We start from the raw sequence: 19872 nt of genomic DNA, 5'->3' as shown, positions 1-19872 counted from the left end.
AGGGTTATTTTTTGGCGGCCGTGTCCTTCAGGGGCGGTGCCCGGTGCCGTTTTGTGGCTTTTCCGCGCCGTGCGCAGACGTCTCGCACGCTGGGGCCGCCCGAACCGTTTCGAGGGTTTTTAATCTGAGGCGCGCCCCGTTCGGAGTGGACCCCTGCAGGGCCATCCTCGCGCCCCGACCTCCCAGGGGGCTGGTCTTTTTTTTTCCTTGCGACGCCGCGGGGAGGAGGCGGGGCGCGTTAAAGCCGTCCGCTCCCTTCCCCGTGTGTGTGCGTTTCCTTTTTTCGAGTTCCTAGGGGGAGAAGGGAAGGCGAGCTGGCGGCGACACTTTCCATGGGGCGGGGTGCGTGTGCTCTGAAAAGGGTTTATCTCAAACAAAAAAAGAGGTAAGAAATAAGAGAGAGGAGGGGGAGTGGGGAAAAAAAAAGGAATGCCGCGACCCGGGATCGAACCAGGGACCTTCAGATCTTCAGTCTGACGCTCTCCCAACTGAGCTATCGCGGCGATGAGCATCACGTGAGGTCATTGTTCCAGTAATGACAACATGTCGTGTTAGGGAGGCTATATAACCGTTCCGAAAAAGGTTCCGATACCGGGAATCGAACCCGGATCTCCTGGGTGAAAGCCAGGTGTTCTAACCGTTATACCATATCGGAGATGCATCCATGTTTTTGAAGGAGATATATATATGTTTTTTAAAGATTTTCTGAAGGTCCCTTGACAGGGCCAACCCCCACAAAAGAGTGTGGGACAAAGTTGGAGAAAAAGGAGAGGGAAGACCGGGAATCGAACCCGGGTATTCAGAGCCACAATCTGATGTTCTGCCACTGAACTATCTTCCCGACGGACCGTGGGAAACATGGTCTTTAAATGTGGGTTTGTGTTTGTAATGTTTATGGTAATCTAATATATATGTTTTTTTTTTTGGATCTGTGAGTGTGGTCTTGGGCGCGGGAGTTCTCCGGGGGTTAAGGCATTCGCCGGGTACGAGAGGGAGCGTTGTTTGGAATTGCGCGCACCACGGGAGTGTTTTACTTCATTCGACGTTCTTTTTTTTTGTAGGAGTAGGGAGACGGGTTGGTGCTTTTTTTTGATTTGTTGTGTTTGGGGAGGCGTCGATGAGTTTTTTTGTTTTTTGTGGTACGCACACGGGCGGGCGAAAGGTGCGCAAGCACGAAGGTGCCGAGGCTGTCTCACTTTGGGGATTCTTATTTTCAGGCGCGAACGAGGGATAGCGAAGGGTGGAAGGCTTTATTATTATTATTATTTTACACTGTTGTGGTATGTAAATGGGGATTTTTGTGCAACGGCCGTGTTGTGGGTTAGGGTGTCGCGACACGCCGTCGTCTGCCCGAAGAAGCGTTTTTTTTTTATGTTAGAAACTTGGGTGGGGCGTCTCTCTTTTTGTTTTTAGATTGAGCGTGCGTGCAACAAGCGGAGTGTGGCGGTGGACGTTAATGGTACAGTTTTTTTTTCTTTTGGTTGAATGCCTCTTCGTATGCTTTTTTTTTCTTGTGTTTCCATTCTTCTTATTCTTCATCCTATTTAATATTTTTCTTCATCATAAAGGTATTGGCTTATTTTTTAAAAAAATTGTGTATTATACACAGTTCAATGGCACTACCTGAAGCAGACAATATTCTTTTAAATTCTTCACCTGACGTGCTTAGTAGGGCGATTTCAAGCGTGTTTCGTCGTCTTGTAGCAAATCTATTATTGGATTTCGAAAATCAAAAATATCATGTCGTCCGAGCAGAAAACAAGCTCATTCGTGATGCATTAAAACCACTGTCAAGCGCGGTAGTAGAAGCTTTATTTACAGGCATAGGGTTTGACCAAAGTAAAAATGCAAATTCTGAAGTAATTTATATATTGACGGGAGATGAGGAGAAGATTCAGGCGGCCGATCGTTTTTTATCTCGCTTGGAGGAGGGTATAGAAAGTATAAAAAGAAAGGAACTCGAATTACAACTCCTTTCTCCACGAGCTAGAAAACATCGAGAAGAGGAGGAAAGGCGGCAACAAATTCTTCAAGAAATCCGACGTAATGCGATAGAACGTAAGGGTGAGGCAGCTCGTAGCGGCCTCGCAACCTCGATGACAGTGATGCATCCCGAAGACTTTTCATCAGTAGAGAACTTGATAGAACCAGCGAGGCGAACACTTTTAAGGACCGGAAGAGTGCGAAACTGTCTTTTTGAAGGACGACATTTTACCTTACGTTGTATGATCCATGGAAGGGCATACGCCTGCAAAGAGGGATGTGAAGCAGATGCACTGGAGGCGCATTGGCATCTTTTTACAGGGAAAAATTTAATGTACGCTTACGTTGCCCATCTTTCACAGGATGCTTCCACTTTGATACATCTTGGAGTTGAGCATGGTTATCAATATAACTCTTTACCTGGCACAAAAAACTTCCGTCAAACGGTTCATTTTAGTGCAAAACGAACAAATGAGCTAACTGGGGCATTGGAATATATTGATCACCCTGATCGACCTTCTAAAGTATGTATTTACTGCGGTGTACCATTCTCAGAGTTATTTCTATGAGGAAGTATTACCTGAATGCTTTAATTCTTGTCAACGTATCCTCTTTTTCTCCCTGTGTGTGTGTGTGTGTGACTTGTTCGTGGTTTTTTCTACGTTTTTAATCACTGAGGAGATATGGGTACCAACAGTTGTTTTATATTGATTGAGAAATATTATTCCTTTTTCTTACCCTCTACACCTTTTTAGTCGAAATTTTTTCCTTTTACTGAGGTGGCAGAAACCATTTCCGCCTTTTTTCTTCTTAAAGAGGACACTTTTTCTTAAAACAAAAACGAGTATCTTTTGAGTTTTTTGTTTTGTCCTTTTTTAAAGAAAAACACACACACACAACAATTAACAAGTGAATGCTACTATTGATGCTTCCAAACAGGAATATCTTGAATGAATATTGCCAAGTATATTATTTCTTGGGTTAGTACATATATAGGTGGGATCATAAAGCGCTGGAACAAATATTCCATCTCTGTAAGTATTTTAAGAGGTTGTATTGAGCTAAGGAATATAGAACTGAATGACGACACCACAACATTTTTTAGAGCATTATTTTCTTTAGAAAGGGCCACTATAGGACATGTACGGCTAACTGTTCCCTGGACAGCGCTATATTCACGCTCATGTGAACTATGTTTTGAGGATGTTGTGCTTCTTTTTAAAGACTATTCTCAAGAGGAAGTTGTTGATAATAAAGGTAACCTGCTTGATGGGAAGCAAAACATAGTTGATTTTCTGGATTCTCTTCAATATAATTGCCAAATGAATACAGAAAAGAGGCGTCATAAATTTTTGGATAGACTTAAACGGATTATATTGCAGAATCTTACAATAGTTTTGAAAAACTGTGTAGTGAGGTACGAGCAAATGGGACCTCCTTCTCTCAGTGCTACAATACACTTACAGTATCTTTCATGTATCACGACCAATGCGATGAGAGAGGTCTGTTTTGTCAAGGATGATACATGTACATTTTATCGGATTGTTTTGCTTCAAGGGCTTTCCTTTATTCTAACTTCCTTGGATTACACAGATTTTTCTGGTCGATCATGGCGCATGATTCCATTGGAGTCCATTCCATTTCTTTTACGAGACGTAATAGAAAAGGAGGTGAAAAGTTTTGGCTACCTTCTAAATCCCTTCTCAGCTGAGGCATTTGGCGTTTTACAGTTTCAGTCTTCCAATTTACATATTGAGGCACATATTTTAGTTTCTTGTAACAAAATAAATTTGAACTTTTCAAAACTAAAAGCACTATTGGTGATGGCTTCATGTATTGCTTCCTTACAGTTATATAGCAAGAATGAAAATAAATTGAGACCAATACAAAGACCATCTCGTAACACACCTGGGAGTTGTGTCGCTTGGTGGAGTTATACTACTCGTAGAATTTTATCAAATATACAAGGTTGTGTGAAAGAGACGTTGTTTCATTGGACTACATACCAGGACTGGAAGTGTCATGCGGAAGAGTATTACAAACACTATCTTTTAACCCTGGGAGCCCCTTGGATTTTTGGAGTCCAGCTAAATACAAAAATATACCAGGAGGCATTAGGTGCGTTTCCTATCGAATATCTCATTCAGGTTCGACAAGAAGCGAAGTTTGTGTTGGAACAGTATCATTTGACTGGTCGAGTTTTTCCTCGACACTATGGCGATAAAGTGTGTGATAGGGGAGATGGATACAAGGTATCAGTTGTGGAGGTGCTTAAAGGGCAAACCAGTGTTGCTCCACTACGTTTGAAAACTTCCATTTCTCTTGTGGTACCTAAATTGATCCTTTCTCTAAAGGGAAACGAGATGCTCTTCAATCTCAATTTGACTGAGATTTGTATTCGATTATCTTTATTGGATGTTGGTTTTCATATTGTTTTCTCTGCATACTCAATTCGAGCTTCGTCAGAAATTGCAGATTCTAATGTTATGGATATTCTCTATATTCTTGATGAATCCGAAACTAGGGAGGAACTTATGATATCGTATTTACGAAATGGAGAGAATAAAGAGCTTTCAGTGTTGCTGAATTCTCTTGGAATTCGATATGATCAGTGGATTGCTGAAAAGCTAATTACTGAGCTTCACATACTTGAGCAGGCAAATTTATTTGTTTCGTACACGTTTGCAGTTACCTCAGAGAATAGTCTGAGTCATCCACTGAAGACTCAAATAAAAATTCGAAATGTGATTTTGGGCATAGGAAACTTTGAGGTGTCTGTAGAAGACCTAATTTTTGAGGTTTCGTGGAGGTGCGCGCGTCTATGCATCAATGAGGCTTCTCATTCACCATTTATCATTCTAACAAATCTTATTTCTTCCCTTTCAACGATGTCGACCATTTTTATTGAGGAGTCTCACATTTATGGGGTTATTTCTAGCTTTTATGCATTGAGAAATGAGGTACAAGGTGTGATGCTTATCTACGACCATATTATGCACTGGGTACAAGAAAAGGATACCTTAGACGCCGCAAAAGTAATAAACGGATTTGAATTTTTTTTGCCGTTCTTTATTCTTGAATTACCTGGAGCGTGTGCCCCTTTTAAAATAAGACATTTTAAGATTTGTATGACGCTAGCTACACCCTGGAGACTGAGGGCTAGTTGTACGACGATGACATGTGATGGAGTATTAAGTGATACGACGATGCATTTAACTATCTTTGGAGGAACTGCCAATAATGAAAATTCTTTGAACGACGTTTTAAAAAATTCAAATAGTGATATATTAGTAATTGCGTTATTTGAAGAGGGACATGTTGTTCTTGAGGCTGGGATTGCAGCTTTACTTGAATTTTTGAACGATCTCTTTTTTGTCGTGGTGTTTCCTGCTGAGAGAAATGCACCTATCTTTCGAAATGAAAGCTTGATGAGCCCCTCGCTTGAGGTTCACATTTCATGTAGTAACATTTCCTTTGATATTCTTGGGGAATCTTCTGGTCCTTGGACGTCTCCATTTCGTTTGTACTGTAACGGCCCTGAGAGTCTTTTGGTGGAGTTAAAACGATTTCCAGATACGCGTATGAGCACCACTCTTTCCTTCGCTCGTTGTTGTTCCTGCAGTGTGGATAACCTTTCATTGATTTTTCCTTCGTTTTCTGACGCTGGAGTCTTACGGGTGGTTATGATTTGGCAACCACCTATCGCTTTGGCAGGCGAAGAGCACTATACCACACTTACGACATCTATAACGGTTGTGGAACGTTTTTTTACAGCTTATTTCCCTGCAATCAATGCATTTCTGCGTCAATTTAGTCAACAGGGGTCAACATTATATCGGTTGAGAAGTTTGGGGTCTAGATTGCATTTTGGTTTACGGACATCGCATGAGCAAGTGTATGCTGTTCCATTTTGGTCCCATCGAACCATTTTTAAGATGGAAGCGAAGGATACATTGATGCTGTATTGTCCCTGGTACAAGAAGGAGTTGGATGATCTTTCTAGCATGACTGAGGTTCATATAAGAATAAGTATTCCCTCCTGCAAAGTGGCATGGTCTTTTGATGGGTCTAAAGGGCATATGTTAACTGAAGCATTCTTGATAACAAGATTGCCAAGAGTTATGAAATCATCCTACAGTTTTGCTTCAACTGTGCGCCCTGGCAGTAATACTCTAGCGATAGAGATACACCATAATGTGGCGTACGATGCAGAGATGCAGAGGGAAGCGTTTACGCTGGTGATAAAAGGGCAAGACGTGAGCGAAGTGCCTCAGGTTTCCGAAGCCGTAAATACCACAAAATATACACCCTGCGTCAACAGTATGAAACCGTTTGTAATTTCTATTGAAGAGGCATATCACTTTAGTGCTATTGTGAGTGCTGTGTTTGTGGCGTCTTTACCACAGCAAGTTTCTGTAGAGACATACCCCAAGCGAGAGCGATCGTTAAAACTAAATATTGCACCATTTGTGGCGTATTCTCCCCATGCCTTCGATGTGGCATGCGTCTCATGGGAGGGTATAGATGTCACGATGGAAAAAGATGGGACTTTTGAAGGAAACATAGGGGCGATGTCACTCTTGTACGATGCGTCGTTGCGAGAAACTAAGCATCAAGACATGGCAACCTTGTGGGACTACCTCCATACCGTGCAGAATACTTTTGCTGTTGTGGAAATTATGGGAAATTGTGATACAGAAGGGAATTTTATAACTCTTAAAAAGACATTTGAGGCGGATACTGCCATGTTATGCATTGGTGGTGTTTTCGTGCATCTTACCGAGAAGAGACTACCGTTACTCTTGCATCAATTTCTGGACCTCCACAGATTTCTCTCTACCGATCTTCCACCTTTGCCTGCATTGCCGCAAGAAACTGTTATTGCTGCCCCCGATAAGGCTCATGCATCCCTACTAATTCATCTTGCCAAGATGCACCTTGGTTTTACGTGGAACAGTCTAATGAGCGGCGTCTATGAGGAGTTACATTTGGCTCTTCGTGCGTTTACGTGGAGAACTGACGGAGCATTAACTATGGAGAATGGTGGGGTTCAGTTGAAGTGGTTCAATACAGCTCCACCTGTTGAGTCCATGGGTCCCTGTGATCTATTGCTTCGGGAGGCTAGCGAAACTGTCCCGTTGATTGAAGACGTTTCGATGTCGACACAGGCATCAAATGTAGGGAGTCTTTGTGTGACAGTTTCACCCATCCACATGAATTTAGCTTTTGATACCTACTTGAGTCTTGCTGAGCTCGTAGGTTATCATCTGCGGCTTGAACTGGTAAACCCTGTGAAAGGGGCATCTGAGGAGCTTCCCTTTGTAGATGCTGCGGGTGAAGGTGTCTTGACTTTGGACAGCTCACTCTCATTCACATCCCCTTTGCCTTCATCTGGGGCTGTGGACGTCTTCCCATCTTTCATTGGTACAGAGTCTGTTTTGCAGAGCCCTGCCATGTCGCCTACCTGGCAATTCACTTTGGAGTTGACGGAGGTGACACTTACGGTTGCCAAGGAACGGCGTCTGCACGGCGCTGGTAACGTAAACTCTAAGCCTTTGTGTTCGTTGTACCTAACAAATGTTGTCTTTGGCCTTGTTCCTAACTTTGTCTCGTTTGTGTTACGTGAGGTGAACCTTTCTTGTGTCCGTGAGACGAGTGCTGTGACCATTTCTGGGGTGCAGTTTAGCTCATCGCGCGCCGCTGTCTCAGGGCATTCTCTGCCTGAGATGGTGTGTGTTGTGGAGTCGGTTGTCACCAGGATTTTCACTCCCGATCTGTTGACGTGTTTTGATTGCCTCGTCAGGACTCCTGTAGAGGAGCTTGCAGAGCTTTACTGGGGAACGATGCACCCAAGTGGGAGTGATAGTCTCCGCCACGCTCAAACCGACAGCCGTGCTGGTGCTGGTGATGGTAGCAGCAGTGGTGGTGGTAGCGGAAAGGGCATATACCGTAAACTGGAGGTTGTCACGGTGGATACGCCTGTGTGGAAACTGAAAAGTGATCTGGTGCTAGGCCGCAACGGTGGAACGGTGCTACAGTTCTCCAGCATGAATACCAACAATATCCACGTGGAGATGCAAGGCCGCTCCATTACCATAGCGCCACCATGGAACACGGAGGCTGAGATTGTGATGGTAGTGGACGCGGGGATTTCCTTAACGTTTTCCAACGGCCGCTTTGTTCTACCTTCGGTTCTCTTGGAGCAGTTTCAACTACGGCGCCTGAAAGGTTTGGGTGAGGAGGCCCTGCTACTGCCGTTTCTGGCGCTAGGTGAGTGCAGCTATATTAGATGCATTAACGTTCGCTATGCCACAACTGAGAGGTATGAGTTGCACTGTCATAAACCGCCGCCTTTACAAAGGGATGGAGCGACTGGAACTGTGCAGTCTCACTGCTGGAAATTGCGTGCGGGGATTCGATCCTTCGTGCTGCATCTGTGTTCCCAGCGTGAAAAAGGTAGCGTGAGGGCGACAGTCGTTATAGAAGCGAGGATGCTTCTGCGTGGTGGAGCTATTGAGCGAGGTGAGGTTGATTTTGAGAATCTCAGTGTTGTCACACGATCTACAGCTTCGACCACCGACGCCGCCACCACCACCACCACCATCAACAACAATAGTATGAGGGGTTGCGCGACGGATAACGTTTTGATTGCACCTGTTTCTGTTCACCTTTGCATCTCGGAAGGGCGTCAGTTTGCGTTTGGTGTGGGGCGTATTGTTGTGGATGCGATGGTGAGCGAGGTACTGCTGCTGAGTACGATGGTGCGTGAGTTTACTTTTTTTGCACGGCATGCCGCCTCATTTTGGCATTCGCCAATGGAGCAGGCGTACAAGTTGCAGGTTGAGCGTGTCCTGGGTTGGAAGTTGATGCGAGCCCGGGGAGGCAGCCACGCGAAGGGAGGTGATGCTTGCCACAGGGACGAGTCTCAGAGTGATGAGTCCCCCCACACGGTGCCTGCGTTTTCTCTGGCCGTGTTCCTGCCCTTTCTGGAGGTCACACTGAGCAATGTCAAGTATCCACTAGTGCAGCTGGCACTGTCGGATATCGTGTGGAAGGAGAACATGTTTCTCACGAATCGAAAAACATTGCTGCAGAGCCAGCAGCTATTTCTGCAGGCTTACGGTAAAGGTCGCTGGGACACGGTTATCCCACCAAGGTCTGTGATATCGCTTGAGGCGGTTCGCTCTTGGTCAAGGCGAACGCGCACGGAGCAGATCGAGCTCCAATGTGAGGGGTTCGTGTTGCACCTCTCACACCTGTTGCTGTCCAAAATGCTGCACGTTCATCATGAGTGCTCGGAGCTGTATGCTAGAATGCTTGAACACGCGCATCATGTTGGGGAACCGTCATCGCCGCTAAGCTCTGCTAGCGTGTCAAATCACGATGTCACCGCCACACATCGCTTTATAAATGTTTTTGATGATGTTTTTTACCTCTTTGTAGGAAAAGATTTGGAACATGGGGAAATTGTGCCACTGCCCTCTTGCACTGCAGTATACCTCACCTTGCCGTTTAATAGTGCCGACACTGTCCGACTCTACCTCTACCCGCGGCATTGCATTGAACTGAACGAGCACGGCTGCCACATCCGGAACAGTGAGGGGTTGCGTAGGGACATGCAATACTGTCACGTTGTGGCAAGCCAGTTGCAGTACGGCCGTGCCTTTGGTCTTGTGATAGATGATTTGCTTGTGGTGATGTCGTGCATAGAGACAGACGGGGTGCAGACGGGTATGACACCGTTGACGTCCGCGTACGCCAGATACTGCCTTTGCAGTGACACTAATGCGGCACCTCTGACCATGACGGATGCAGCAGCACCAGGGTCCCGGTTCACAAACGCGTCAATGGCCTCTGTTAGGGAGGCAGATGAGGTAGGCCTGGTGGTTGTCCGTCTTCATTCCCAGCGAACCCTTTGCAATGGCATTGGGATGGTGATTGAGGTGCGGCAGTACCTTCTGGGTGACTCCGGGGAAACAGCGGCGAGTGAGGACTTCTGGATTGTGCCTCCAAACGCGGAGTACCCTCTTCTTGGTCTATGCAGCCGTGTGGAGCTTCGCCTCTCGTTGGATGGTTATGTGTATTGTACGTCTTTCAGTACGCTCTCTCTTGAAAGTGGCGTCGTTTTGACGCTGCAGCCAATTGGAGATGCGGCGTCGTCTGCAGCTTGCCACAGTTTTTTACCGGTTTGCCTCTTCATGGCGCTGCAGCGCTTTGCCGAGAGTGGGTCCGCTGTCATCCACCTTTTACCCCGCATGACGGTGATCAATCACATTGGGGTCCCTGTGAAGCTGTCGCTTTGGCAGGAAGAGGGGAACAAACCGGAGCGGGGGGCGGCAACGGCGGAGGAGCTGCTGCAGCATCGCGATGCCAGTGTGAGCAGTAACTTGGCCGCTGCTGCTGTTGATGGTCAAGGCTTTGTGGCGTCGTCGCGCTGGGGCGTTCGTTCCTCGCGGCGGCGTCTCATACGAATCGGAGGCCACAGAGCTCTTCCCCACCGAGGTGCTCTTCCCATCTGCCACTGCTCCTACAGCGGGGGTCTCTTGCTGCAACTGAGCTTTACACAAACAGGTGGAGAAACACTGCAAACGAAGGGGACCGTGGAGGTGTGCAGCTCGCTTAAACGGAGAGTGGGGCGTGAGCCATGCCTTGTGCGGATGCGTGACTCCAGTGGGCATTCCTTCTATGTGCAAGTGGCTGTGCTGCACCGAGCGCTCGTATTGTCGGTGGGGCACTGGGTGATCAACCTCACAGAGTACCCTGTCTTACTCACCGACAGTTTTGTCTCACGCCGCCTCACGGCAGGGCAGCTGATGCATACTGGGATTCCTCCCTCGCAGGGTGTGCCTTTCCTCATTGGCTCGCATCCAGCAGAATTTACGCTGGCCTTCTTAAAACTGGCCCTGGATGGGGAATGGTCCGGTGGGATTCATACGCGGGTTGGGTCCCACGGCGTCGCGGAGTCACCGCGCAGCGTGGGGGGTGGTCTCACGCGAAGCTGCAACTACGTTGTCCAGTTTCCTCGTGTGCAAGAAGGGCGACCGGTGGTGCTGCTGCTCACCCCACGATGGGTGTTTGTCAACAACACAAACCGACGTCTGAAGGTGCACTTTGCATTTCCCGTCACGAAAGGACGTTACTCCTCAAAGAGGTTGCATGCTGGTGAACACACGTCACCAACACCGCAAACAGCAGCGACAAAAGCAAAAGCAGAAGCAGAAGCAGCAGGAGAGACGACGGTGACTGAGACACAACCCCAGTCCTTTGTGACGCTGCGGCCCGGTGATCATCACTTTAGCTGCATTGGCACAACCACGGGAAACATGGTGTCGTTTCAGGACACGCTGGAGGATTCCGCGCCGTCCATTACCACCTTCTCGTACGACGATGTGCGCCATACAAACCTGGCCGAATTCTACGAGGTGCATCGCACGGCATCCATCTCCGTGGATAGTCCTTGTCATGCGGCCTTCAACTTGTGGGCCTCCCTGCGGCAACCGGAAGTGGTTCCAAGTGTTCTCTATGGGTCGAGAACGACGACTCCAGCGTCGTACCTGTCATCCCTCCAGTGCTCAGCGGATAGTTCCCACTTCGGTGAGGACGTGGCTTTTGTCACAGGCCGAATCAGCGTGACAGTGCAGCACATTGATAATGTATTGGCTGTTGTGATTAACAGTATTCATGCCACCAACATGGTGATTCAGAATCGTGCGCGCAACGAGACGCTTGCGGTGCGGCAAAAAGGAAGCCAGCGTCGCACCGTTATTCCTCCCTGTCAGAATCGTTTTTTTCTGTGGGAGGACTACCGCACCGATCCTGTTGTTTTGCTTCACGTCATTGGCCACAAAGGGGCGTGGTTTGAGGTGGACTTTTCCCGTGGTAACTGCCAGGTCCAGCGGCGACACACATCCGACGCCACCGCAGACGTGCTTTCCCCGTTTAGTCTTCGTGCCTGCACCAGCACAAGCAACGCGCAGCATGTATCAATTTTGTTCACTGATGAAAGTGTCCCTCCACACGCCTCCTTTGATGACGCGTGGCACACAAGTGTGGGTCACACGCTCTCGTTTCCCGCGCTAGAATTGCTGTGGCTCACCGAAGAGCGGCCTGGCGGAGAGAAGCCACATGCGTTGCTGGTGCTGCGAGAATTGCAGGTACAAACCCTCGCAGCAGGCAACACCCACACCATTTCCGTGATGCTTAAGCGAGTGCAGGTTGTGGATGTGCGCGAGCAGGCGGCTATTGTGCTGCACCGCGCCAGCCCAGCAAGTCCGAACGCGGCAGAGGCAGTTACAAGTGGGGGGATTTTAAGCTGGTTCTGGCGCGGTGAAGAGGTGCCTCAGCAGGACCTGCAGGCTGTGTATACCGCCATGATTTCAGCTAGTGGTGTGACGCGCGTCACGGAGTTGTCGCTTGTTATCGCCCCTCTTGCTGTGGACGTGTCAGACCATTTCGTTGTGTCGGTCTGGCACGAGTACCGTGGACTCCTTTCGCTCTTTGCGGACAGCGGGGGCGGCGGCACGGCAGCGCTGGCCTCGACGGCGTTGGCGTCAATGTGCATGTCACGCCGCGAACTCTCACAGGGGCTGGTGACACGGTTGCACAGGAGTGGGCGAAGTCTCAGCGGGCCCACGGCTGGTGTGACGTCCGCCTCCGCCTCTACTGCAATCACAACTGCAGCGCATTCCAATCAGCATGAGACGCACGACGGGCCGGCGCTGTTGTTCATTGATCAGGCACGGTTTTCCCGTCTCACGGTGTTTCTAACCTTCAGCCGCCACAAACCCGACCCGCTGTGGGGACTGGTGGGGATGTACACGCTGATGATCCCCAAACGGCTGCGGCAGAGGGAATTTTCATGGACGGCGCTTACTGTTAACAACAGTGCGACGACGTGGGGTTTGCTGCTCGCACAGGTGCAGCACTGGTTGATGGATGGGGCGTTGCACCAGTGGCCGAAGGTGACACAGCTTGGGACTATCGTCGACAAGTTCAAAGGACATCCCTACAAACGTGTGACGCTCGCCGACACACCCACACCGATGCTCTCGGGTGTCGACAAATTTAGCCACGATGATGACGATGATGATTAGGGGAACCGTGCCAAACGGAGAACGCGACAGTCCGCGGAGGCCTGGCTTTGCGTGCCGCCGCACCGTGAGATTTCTTCATCCTGTGCTTTGTAAATTTATGTTGTTGTTGTTGTTGTTTTTTTTTGCTTTCTTTGTGTTTGCGTTTTTTTTTTTTGTTTGTCCCTCATCTTGTGAGTGCTTGTATCCGCAGTTTTTCACCTTTTTCATCTTGAATCTTTGCTGCACGGCACGGCAGACGCCGTAAACATTACAGAAGGACACGTGTGTAGATACGCACCTACATCCACACACGCACATCCGCACACACACGTACACACCCTTGTGTGTATAATATATATATATATATATATACGGGAAGGAGGGGGGTGGGGTGCGGCGTTGGTAGGAAGATGGAGCCCCTGGCACGACACAACTCCCCGTCCATGGATGCTAACGGCTGCCGCAACGCACACGGCAGCAGTAGACCGAATATCGCAGGAAACGAGGAAGTGCCGGTGCGGACCAGACGTGGTGGCCGTCGGGCGCAGCGGCGTGTCACGCAGCAGCTGACTGCGCCCACCACCACCACCACCACCACCACCGCAACCACAATGGGAACAACGTCAAAGTCGATGGGGACAGTTGTGGTGCCGGTGCACGGGGAGGCGGCGACGCCGTCTGGAGACTCGCGTCCAGTGAAACGCACGGCTGTGCGGCGACGGGCCAAACCCACCAACATCACCGTGACAAGGGTGGTGACGGATGTCTCCCTAGAAGCCCTTCGGGCAAAGCGGAACGGTACGGCGGCGGATATTTCCCCCGGCGGCGACGCGCAGACAATTGAAGAGGTCAGTCGTATTCTTTTGATGTACGCATCACGACATCCGCATGGCAGCAAGGTGAACTTTAACGGGCGTCTGGGCTCCTTTCCAACTGACGCCAGTGCATACAATGCCCGCTTGGAGAGAAGCGATCGCGTGGACGAGGCGGAAGGAGGCACATTGGTAACAGCTGCAGATGCATTAGAGAAGAGCATTGGGACTCTTGTGCGGGAACAGTTGCCAAACGTCAGCGGAGAGTTTCCTGGCACCAGTGACGTTCACGCGTATGTGATGTCGCTGGTTCATTCCGGAAAGCTGGCACCCGAAAGCTTAGAGGTATTGCATGCCATGTTGTCTCACACCTCACGTGGGGGAAGGTTAGACTCATTTACCGCGCCAAGGCGAGGCAGGCATGGCAATCCCAAACTGGGGCTCCCGCCCACAATGAAAGATGCACTGCAGACGATGTCGCATGCGTTCGCTACAGATTTTGACTGCCACTCAGAACAACAACAACATGAATTGATAGAATCGACAGAAGAGTGTTTCTTTGGGTATGGTAGCTATGCATCATACAAGGATCCGTCATACATGCAAGGCATAAGCTGCGCTCAGGCCAACGGAATACCGCTTCATCACCCCGCAGGTCAACACAGTGTTACAACAGACTGTGAGTGCTCGGGCGAAAGACTCGTGCCGTATCGGTTTCCAAGCGAGTACGCTACGCAAGACGAACAGGCTTTGCAGCTGTATACTCACCCTGTGGCAGGAGATGGCGTAGCAGGGTACGAAGGCTATGCACACTTCCTAGGGCCGTCAGGGGGGTATGAGGTTAACAGTAGCAAGAGGGAAGGCACGAATAGAAAGAACTACGGGGCTGACGACGACGATGACGACGACGCGGATGTCACGGCAATGTTGCAAGATATTCGGGATTTGGCGCAACAGGCGTCGTCACCTCGACACTTGGGTGGCGTCAATTCCGCGAGTGCGACGGCTGCAGAAGCATGGAATGGGTGCTGTGACGAACACCCGGACGACGCCCGCCTCTCCCCCTCGCTACCTGCACCATGTGTCACGATCAGCCAAACAGAGCGTGATTCCTTGCGCTCCTTTCAGCAGGCGTTCATCGCTCGCATGCGGGTGACGGGATCACCAGAGTGGAGGTCCCCTGGTGCGACGTCGCCAACAAACCTGCTGTGTGCCTTGGCGGGTGACAGTGACACGAATAGGTTTGCGGCGGGGCAGCAGCTTCAGCAGGCACAGCAGCAACAACTGCCACTGTCGCTGCCGCAGCATCAGGAGCAGGATGGCGCCGGAGATGGAAGGTACGCGACTAATCGCACACTCTTTTCGTACCGCACCGCCTTTTAGAAAAAGCGGGGGAGGAGGATGACGGGGACGAGGATTTCGAAGACGCAATGTTCCCTGGCGATTTGGTTCCCCGCGAGGCTTCTGTGGCAACCACCGCCGCGGCGCGGCAAGAGGACCAACGGCAACGATCGCACCCGCAGCAGAATGGCAGTGAGGCAGCAGCGAGGGCAGCGCAGCTGTCGCTGCTCTTTTCCGCAATGCGTGGTGACGCACAGGAAAATGCGCAAACGAAGGCGGCGGCGGGTAACGTTTGGTCTTGGACCTCGAGCGACGGCAGCTGGGGGGGAGCGGGGGTAGAGGGGACGACGCTGAGGGAGGCAACCGCAATCGCGTCGACACCATGCAGACGATGGCTCTGCGGGGACGCGTCCGTGGAACGCCGCGCCCCCTCCACGACGCTCCAGCAGCCAACCACGCAAAGGAAACAGTTGAGACTGAACGACGACTGCTTACTGGATTGCCCTGCCGCATGCGTTCTCGCGTCGCCAGTGTTTCCCGCAGTGTCAGGGGTGACGTCCGGCATCGCCACCACCGGCAGCAGAACAGCAACAGCCGTGCAACCAGCAGAGCTGGTAAAGCGAAGCGCAACAGTACTCAACTTGAACGCTGTGCCATTCGTCCCGTCTCGCATGGGGTCGTGAGTGAGCGCCGCTCCTCTGCTTCCCTTTCAGGGAGTTGTAGTGAGGGCGTTGGCGATGGCTGGTGGTTGCTGGCGGCACGCAGACTTCCTTAAAGAGATGCCCGGAGCATCCAACGTGAACACGAGGAGGGAAGGCAGCGTCAAGAGACGAGCAAACCCACGAACACACACGCACACATAAACTTATTTACGTGGGAGGAGGACACAAAGAAGGGGAACGCCATCACTGACGGCCACGCGCTCGCTTTAGGAGTGGCGGGAAGGAGCGAGAGAGGAGGGCAGGGGGCGAGGGGTGGCTGTGGGCGGCGTCTCTCTTTTTTTTTTTTTTTTCTCACACTCGCACTGCGGGCTCGTTGTCCCGTGGGTCACGCATACAAATTAAAGCGAACGAAAAGACAACAACAAAAAAAAACGAACAAAAACTAAAAGAAAAAAAAAAGAGCCGTATATATTTATATATACACATGCATACATCATACAAATACCTAAATAGATGTGTAGAAGCGTCGCACGACTTGAAACAAAAACCAAAAGAAAAGAACAGAGTAATAATAGTAATAAAAGAAAAAAAACAAGTTATAATTTGGCAAAAGACAACCCCTTTTTTATCCGCTTCCCTTTTTTCTCTCTCCACATACACACACACACACACAGACGCAGACGGACGGACGGATGTGCACCAATCTTCCCGCTCATGTGGCGATTGGTGCTGAGAATAACTACTGCCAATAAAGAGGACGCCCGCGTGTTGAGCGATCCTCCGCCACCGACCGGGCGGGGAGTGTAACGGCCCTGCGGAAGGCAGATCATGTGTGTGTGTGTGTGTGGCGGCGAGGGAGGGAGAAAGCGAAGGAGGGGAGGGGTTAGCGGATAAAAGTAGGGGGTACGACGACGATGTGTCGTGTGCTGCAGATGCTCCTGTTATTGTTATTGTTATTGTTGTGGTTGTTTTTTTTTGTTTGTTTGTTTGTTAGATTTGTTTTTGCTTCGTGTGGGTCGTCTCTGCCGTCTGCACCGGTGTTATTTTCCCTTCTTCCGCCGCGTTGGCGACAAAACAAAAAAAACATGAAACGGAGGAAGAGAGGAGGAGCTGGAGGGAGGGAAAAGAGACAGCAACAACAACACAGACGGAAACAAGCGGGAGGAAATGAAAGGGGCAAAATTCAGGCACCCGCTGCCAGCGCCCTGTGAAGTCGGATTCAGAAACAAACATATACATGTGTGCCATGCGCGCACTCACTCACGCACTTAGATCCTCCTCCCTGACTGTCTGTCTCTCTCTTTTTCCTTCTCAATTCTCCTTTCAGAGGAAGAAGAAGAAACGAAAATAATTTTTTTAAAAAATTTCTGGGCCCCGCCTCCTCATTCTTTTTTTATGGTGTTGCCGTTTCACAGCGGATGCAGAGTCCGTGCCGTGGACTCAACGTCTCCATGCGAGGGTGCGTCTCTTTGTGTTGTCTCTCTCTCTCTCTCTCCCTGCGTACCAAGCGCACCTTGACAATTCATTCTTCTCTCTTTGTCTTTTTATTTTTCTGCTGCTTTTTTTTTTTTGGCCCGATGCTTTCTCGCCCTCCACACGCTGGCGCATCATGTTTGCACGCAAGTAGCTGTGGAGACTCGTTGCTGAGAGGTGTGCTCCTCCCGCTCTCTCGCTGAGTGTGTGTGTGTGTGTGTGTGTGGGTTGGGTGGTGGTGGTGGTGGCGGCCGCAGTGAAGGGAACAGAACGGCGTGTACTTCACAAGGCCGTTTGTGTTGTGAATTATTACTATTATTATTTTGGCTTTAAGGGAGGCTTCTTTACCTCACACCCTTAGCGACGTTTCATAGTCAGCGAAGTAACTTACTCACTCCCCTCACAAAACGGGCTGGTAAACAAACTAAAAGAAAAACAAACAAACAAGCACAGTGACTGCTGTAGGGAGCTGTCAAGGAGGGTCGTTGTAAATACATAGGGCAGAAGAAGGACTTGTGGCGTGCCACGCGGCGGGACTGAGGCTGTCAAGAGATGAAGCGTCAAACGTACACGAGGGAGGAGCTCCTTGCACTGCGCGGGACACTGGCGCTGGGCTCGTTTCTAGACCCCGTGCCACTGGACTGTCCTATGCGCACCGACAGCGACCTGACGCTGCTCCAAACAACCGTGCGGAAACGCAAGAAGGAGCATCAGCAGCGGATGCCAGTGCTGCAAAGGTCGGCTGCTGATAGCGGGGCTGTCGGGGAAACAGATGACCTGACGCGAGTTAACAACCTCCGATCGGGATTAAAAGAGTTATCAATTGCGCTGGGCAATCCAAATAGGGCCGGGGAATACGCTGATACCGAGGAACGTCGGCACACGGTTCTCATGCCGCCGCGTCTGCAGACACCCTTCGTGGTCATCGATGCCAAGCGCAGACATCGAAACGTTGCTAGTGTAGATTACGAGAAGAAGACTGAGGTGAATGTTGATGCGGAGCGGATGCTGGTGGCTCGGCTGCGTTTACGACAGCGAGCGCAGCAGGCGGAACGACCACCGAGCACTTTAGTTGAGGAGCCGCCACAGTGCGAGGAGAGATCTGCCGGTAGCGTGGTATTCGCCACGTCACCACCCACTGAAATGGTCGCTGCCTCGCGCGCCACTTGGATTACAGCCGCTGAGCCGGTTCAGCTGAAAATGAGTGCACTGCAGCACCTGGAGGCGGGCACCGCCGTGCCCGTTTTGAACTTCTCGCTTTTTAATTCCGCCTTCGGGAGTCGCTACTTACACTTCACACGCTCCTTGGGCCTGTGGCATTACCTCTCTGGGGCACTGGGGACGCGCTACCCGCATTTCCTTGGTCACGATGCGGGTGCGAGGCCGCGGGCCGGCGACACAAGCAACAGCACCAGCAGCTGCAGCCCCAATGGAAAAGAGAGTTCGATCGGACTAGACGACTCCGAAACGATGCCTGTTGGCGGGGAGAAGAGTGACAGTGATATTGCGGCGGCGTTGAAGAAAAAGCGACCTCATCGGAGACGCACGAATCGGACGCATGCGGAAAAACGAGAACACCGTCAGCTTCAGCAGATTCGTGCAGGGCGGACAGACAATGGTGGGTGTGGTGTATGATACGAAGAAGAACTGGACGTGGCACTTTTGGAGAGAGTAACGCCACTGTGCTCTGTCGATGACTCGCCTTCCCTTTGCTTTCCTTCACGCTCAACCTTTTACTCCCTTCTTCTTTTCAGTAGAAACTGTCTGCTGTCTTCATCTGCGGCTTATGCCTTATACGATGATTGGCCCACAATCATAGACAGAAAAACCGGCGGGGGGTGGGATGAATGAATACACGGCAGGGAAATCACGCTCCCCTTCCCGACCCATATCGCCGTTCCCCCTCGTTTGCACAGTTGAAGCGGTGGCAGAGCTTCACAGGGCCCTACCAGCCACATGCACTTCACTGGAAGGCATTCCCGCAAATGTCAAGCTCATTACTGCAGCGACATACGCACGCCGCAGATTTGCTGTCAACAGCACAGCTACCTTCGATGCAGCTTTTTAACTTTTCATTCTCACTTCCTTGTTTTATTGGTCTTTCTCTGCTGTGCCGCGCAACTGCTCTGCAGGTATATACGCTAATACGCTAACACGCTAACACACACCCAAACACACACACGTCATGTCACTCACGCTGTGGAGCGGCGTGAACCCTGAGAACGCGCGCACGCTCAAGATTCTTGTGGCGGCGGCCCTCGCCAACGTGCCCGTGACACTCAAGCCGTGCGAGTACGGCCGCGAGAACGAGACGGCGGAGTACTGCCGCAACTGCAGCCCGTGTGGCCGCTACCCCGCGCTGCAGACGGAGGAGGGCTACATCTTCGAGTCCAACGCCATCCTGCGGCACATCGCGCGCCTCGACCGGAGCGGCGGCTTCCTGTACGGCCGCACGCCGCTGGAGGGCAGCCAGGTGGACATGTGGCTCGACTTCGCGACGACGGAGCTGGACGCGGCCGTGACGCCGTT

The 19872-nt window shown here is 50.5% G+C and overlaps 7 protein-coding genes and 3 non-coding genes across 10 annotated transcripts, besides 15 other annotated features; 7 read left to right on the top strand and 3 right to left on the bottom strand.

Moving 5' to 3' along the window:
- Window positions 1-430: 430 nt before the first annotated feature.
- TraAM80_07826 lies at window positions 431-503 on the bottom strand. The gene has a single exon. It is a non-coding gene; the product is annotated as a tRNA-Phe (tRNA).
- An 80-nt stretch (window positions 504-583) lies between these two features.
- TraAM80_07825 lies at window positions 584-655 on the bottom strand. The gene has a single exon. It is a non-coding gene; the product is annotated as a tRNA-Glu (tRNA).
- Window positions 656-770: 115 nt separating this feature from the next.
- On the bottom strand, window positions 771-841 carry TraAM80_07824. The gene has a single exon. It is a non-coding gene; the product is annotated as a tRNA-His (tRNA).
- Window positions 842-1250: 409 nt separating this feature from the next.
- Window positions 1251-1270: a microsatellite.
- A 343-nt stretch (window positions 1271-1613) lies between these two features.
- Window positions 1614-2552, top strand: TraAM80_07823 (uncharacterized protein; the record flags this gene model as incomplete). Its single annotated transcript, XM_029384601.1, has 1 exon — window positions 1614-2552. The coding sequence occupies one exon, from the start codon at window positions 1614-1616 to the stop codon at window positions 2550-2552; it is 939 nt and encodes a 312-aa protein (XP_029235564.1).
- Window positions 2553-2605: 53 nt separating this feature from the next.
- Window positions 2606-2623: a microsatellite.
- A 310-nt stretch (window positions 2624-2933) lies between these two features.
- Window positions 2934-13076, top strand: TraAM80_07822 (putative vacuolar protein sorting-associated protein 13A; the record flags this gene model as incomplete). Its single annotated transcript, XM_029384600.1, has 1 exon — window positions 2934-13076. The coding sequence occupies one exon, from the start codon at window positions 2934-2936 to the stop codon at window positions 13074-13076; it is 10143 nt and encodes a 3380-aa protein (XP_029235563.1).
- A 94-nt stretch (window positions 13077-13170) lies between these two features.
- Window positions 13171-13236: a sequence feature (A-rich).
- Window positions 13237-13402: 166 nt separating this feature from the next.
- Window positions 13403-13427: a microsatellite.
- A 38-nt stretch (window positions 13428-13465) lies between these two features.
- Window positions 13466-15250, top strand: TraAM80_07821 (uncharacterized protein; the record flags this gene model as incomplete). The annotated part of the gene is made up of 1 exon (XM_029384599.1): window positions 13466-15250. The coding sequence occupies one exon, from the start codon at window positions 13466-13468 to the stop codon at window positions 15248-15250; it is 1785 nt and encodes a 594-aa protein (XP_029235562.1).
- A 47-nt stretch (window positions 15251-15297) lies between these two features.
- Window positions 15298-15891, top strand: TraAM80_07820 (uncharacterized protein; the record flags this gene model as incomplete). Its single annotated transcript, XM_029384598.1, has 1 exon — window positions 15298-15891. The coding sequence occupies one exon, from the start codon at window positions 15298-15300 to the stop codon at window positions 15889-15891; it is 594 nt and encodes a 197-aa protein (XP_029235561.1).
- Window positions 15892-16139: 248 nt separating this feature from the next.
- Window positions 16140-16182: a microsatellite.
- Window positions 16183-16335: 153 nt separating this feature from the next.
- Window positions 16336-16385: a microsatellite.
- A 22-nt stretch (window positions 16386-16407) lies between these two features.
- Window positions 16408-16465: a microsatellite.
- A 56-nt stretch (window positions 16466-16521) lies between these two features.
- Window positions 16522-16552: a microsatellite.
- A 147-nt stretch (window positions 16553-16699) lies between these two features.
- Window positions 16700-16717: a microsatellite.
- A 5-nt stretch (window positions 16718-16722) lies between these two features.
- Window positions 16723-16752: a microsatellite.
- A 57-nt stretch (window positions 16753-16809) lies between these two features.
- Window positions 16810-16872: a microsatellite.
- A 462-nt stretch (window positions 16873-17334) lies between these two features.
- Window positions 17335-17368: a sequence feature (GA-rich).
- Window positions 17369-17391: 23 nt separating this feature from the next.
- Window positions 17392-17441: a sequence feature (GA-rich).
- A 102-nt stretch (window positions 17442-17543) lies between these two features.
- Window positions 17544-17590: a microsatellite.
- A 170-nt stretch (window positions 17591-17760) lies between these two features.
- Window positions 17761-17793: a microsatellite.
- Window positions 17794-17895: 102 nt separating this feature from the next.
- Window positions 17896-18978, top strand: TraAM80_07819 (uncharacterized protein; the record flags this gene model as incomplete). The annotated part of the gene is made up of 1 exon (XM_029384597.1): window positions 17896-18978. One exon carries the CDS (start codon window positions 17896-17898, stop codon window positions 18976-18978), a length of 1083 nt encoding a protein of 360 aa, XP_029235560.1.
- Window positions 18979-19190: 212 nt separating this feature from the next.
- Window positions 19191-19496, top strand: TraAM80_07818 (uncharacterized protein; the record flags this gene model as incomplete). The annotated part of the gene is made up of 1 exon (XM_029384596.1): window positions 19191-19496. One exon carries the CDS (start codon window positions 19191-19193, stop codon window positions 19494-19496), a length of 306 nt encoding a protein of 101 aa, XP_029235559.1.
- A 32-nt stretch (window positions 19497-19528) lies between these two features.
- Window positions 19529-19872, top strand: TraAM80_07817 (elongation factor 1-gamma (EF-1-gamma); the record flags this gene model as incomplete). Its single annotated transcript, XM_029384595.1, has 1 exon — window positions 19529-19872. A coding segment is annotated over one exon (344 nt), but the record flags the coding sequence as incomplete, so codon positions are not given.

The sequence above is a fragment of the Trypanosoma rangeli genome (assembly GCF_003719475.1).
Source record: "Trypanosoma rangeli strain AM80 chromosome Unknown Tra_15.4_contig_00346, whole genome shotgun sequence".
Lineage (NCBI taxonomy): Eukaryota > Euglenozoa > Kinetoplastea > Trypanosomatida > Trypanosomatidae > Trypanosoma > Trypanosoma rangeli.
Note: the sequence above shows the minus strand (reverse complement) of the source record. Positions and strands in the feature narration are given on the sequence as shown.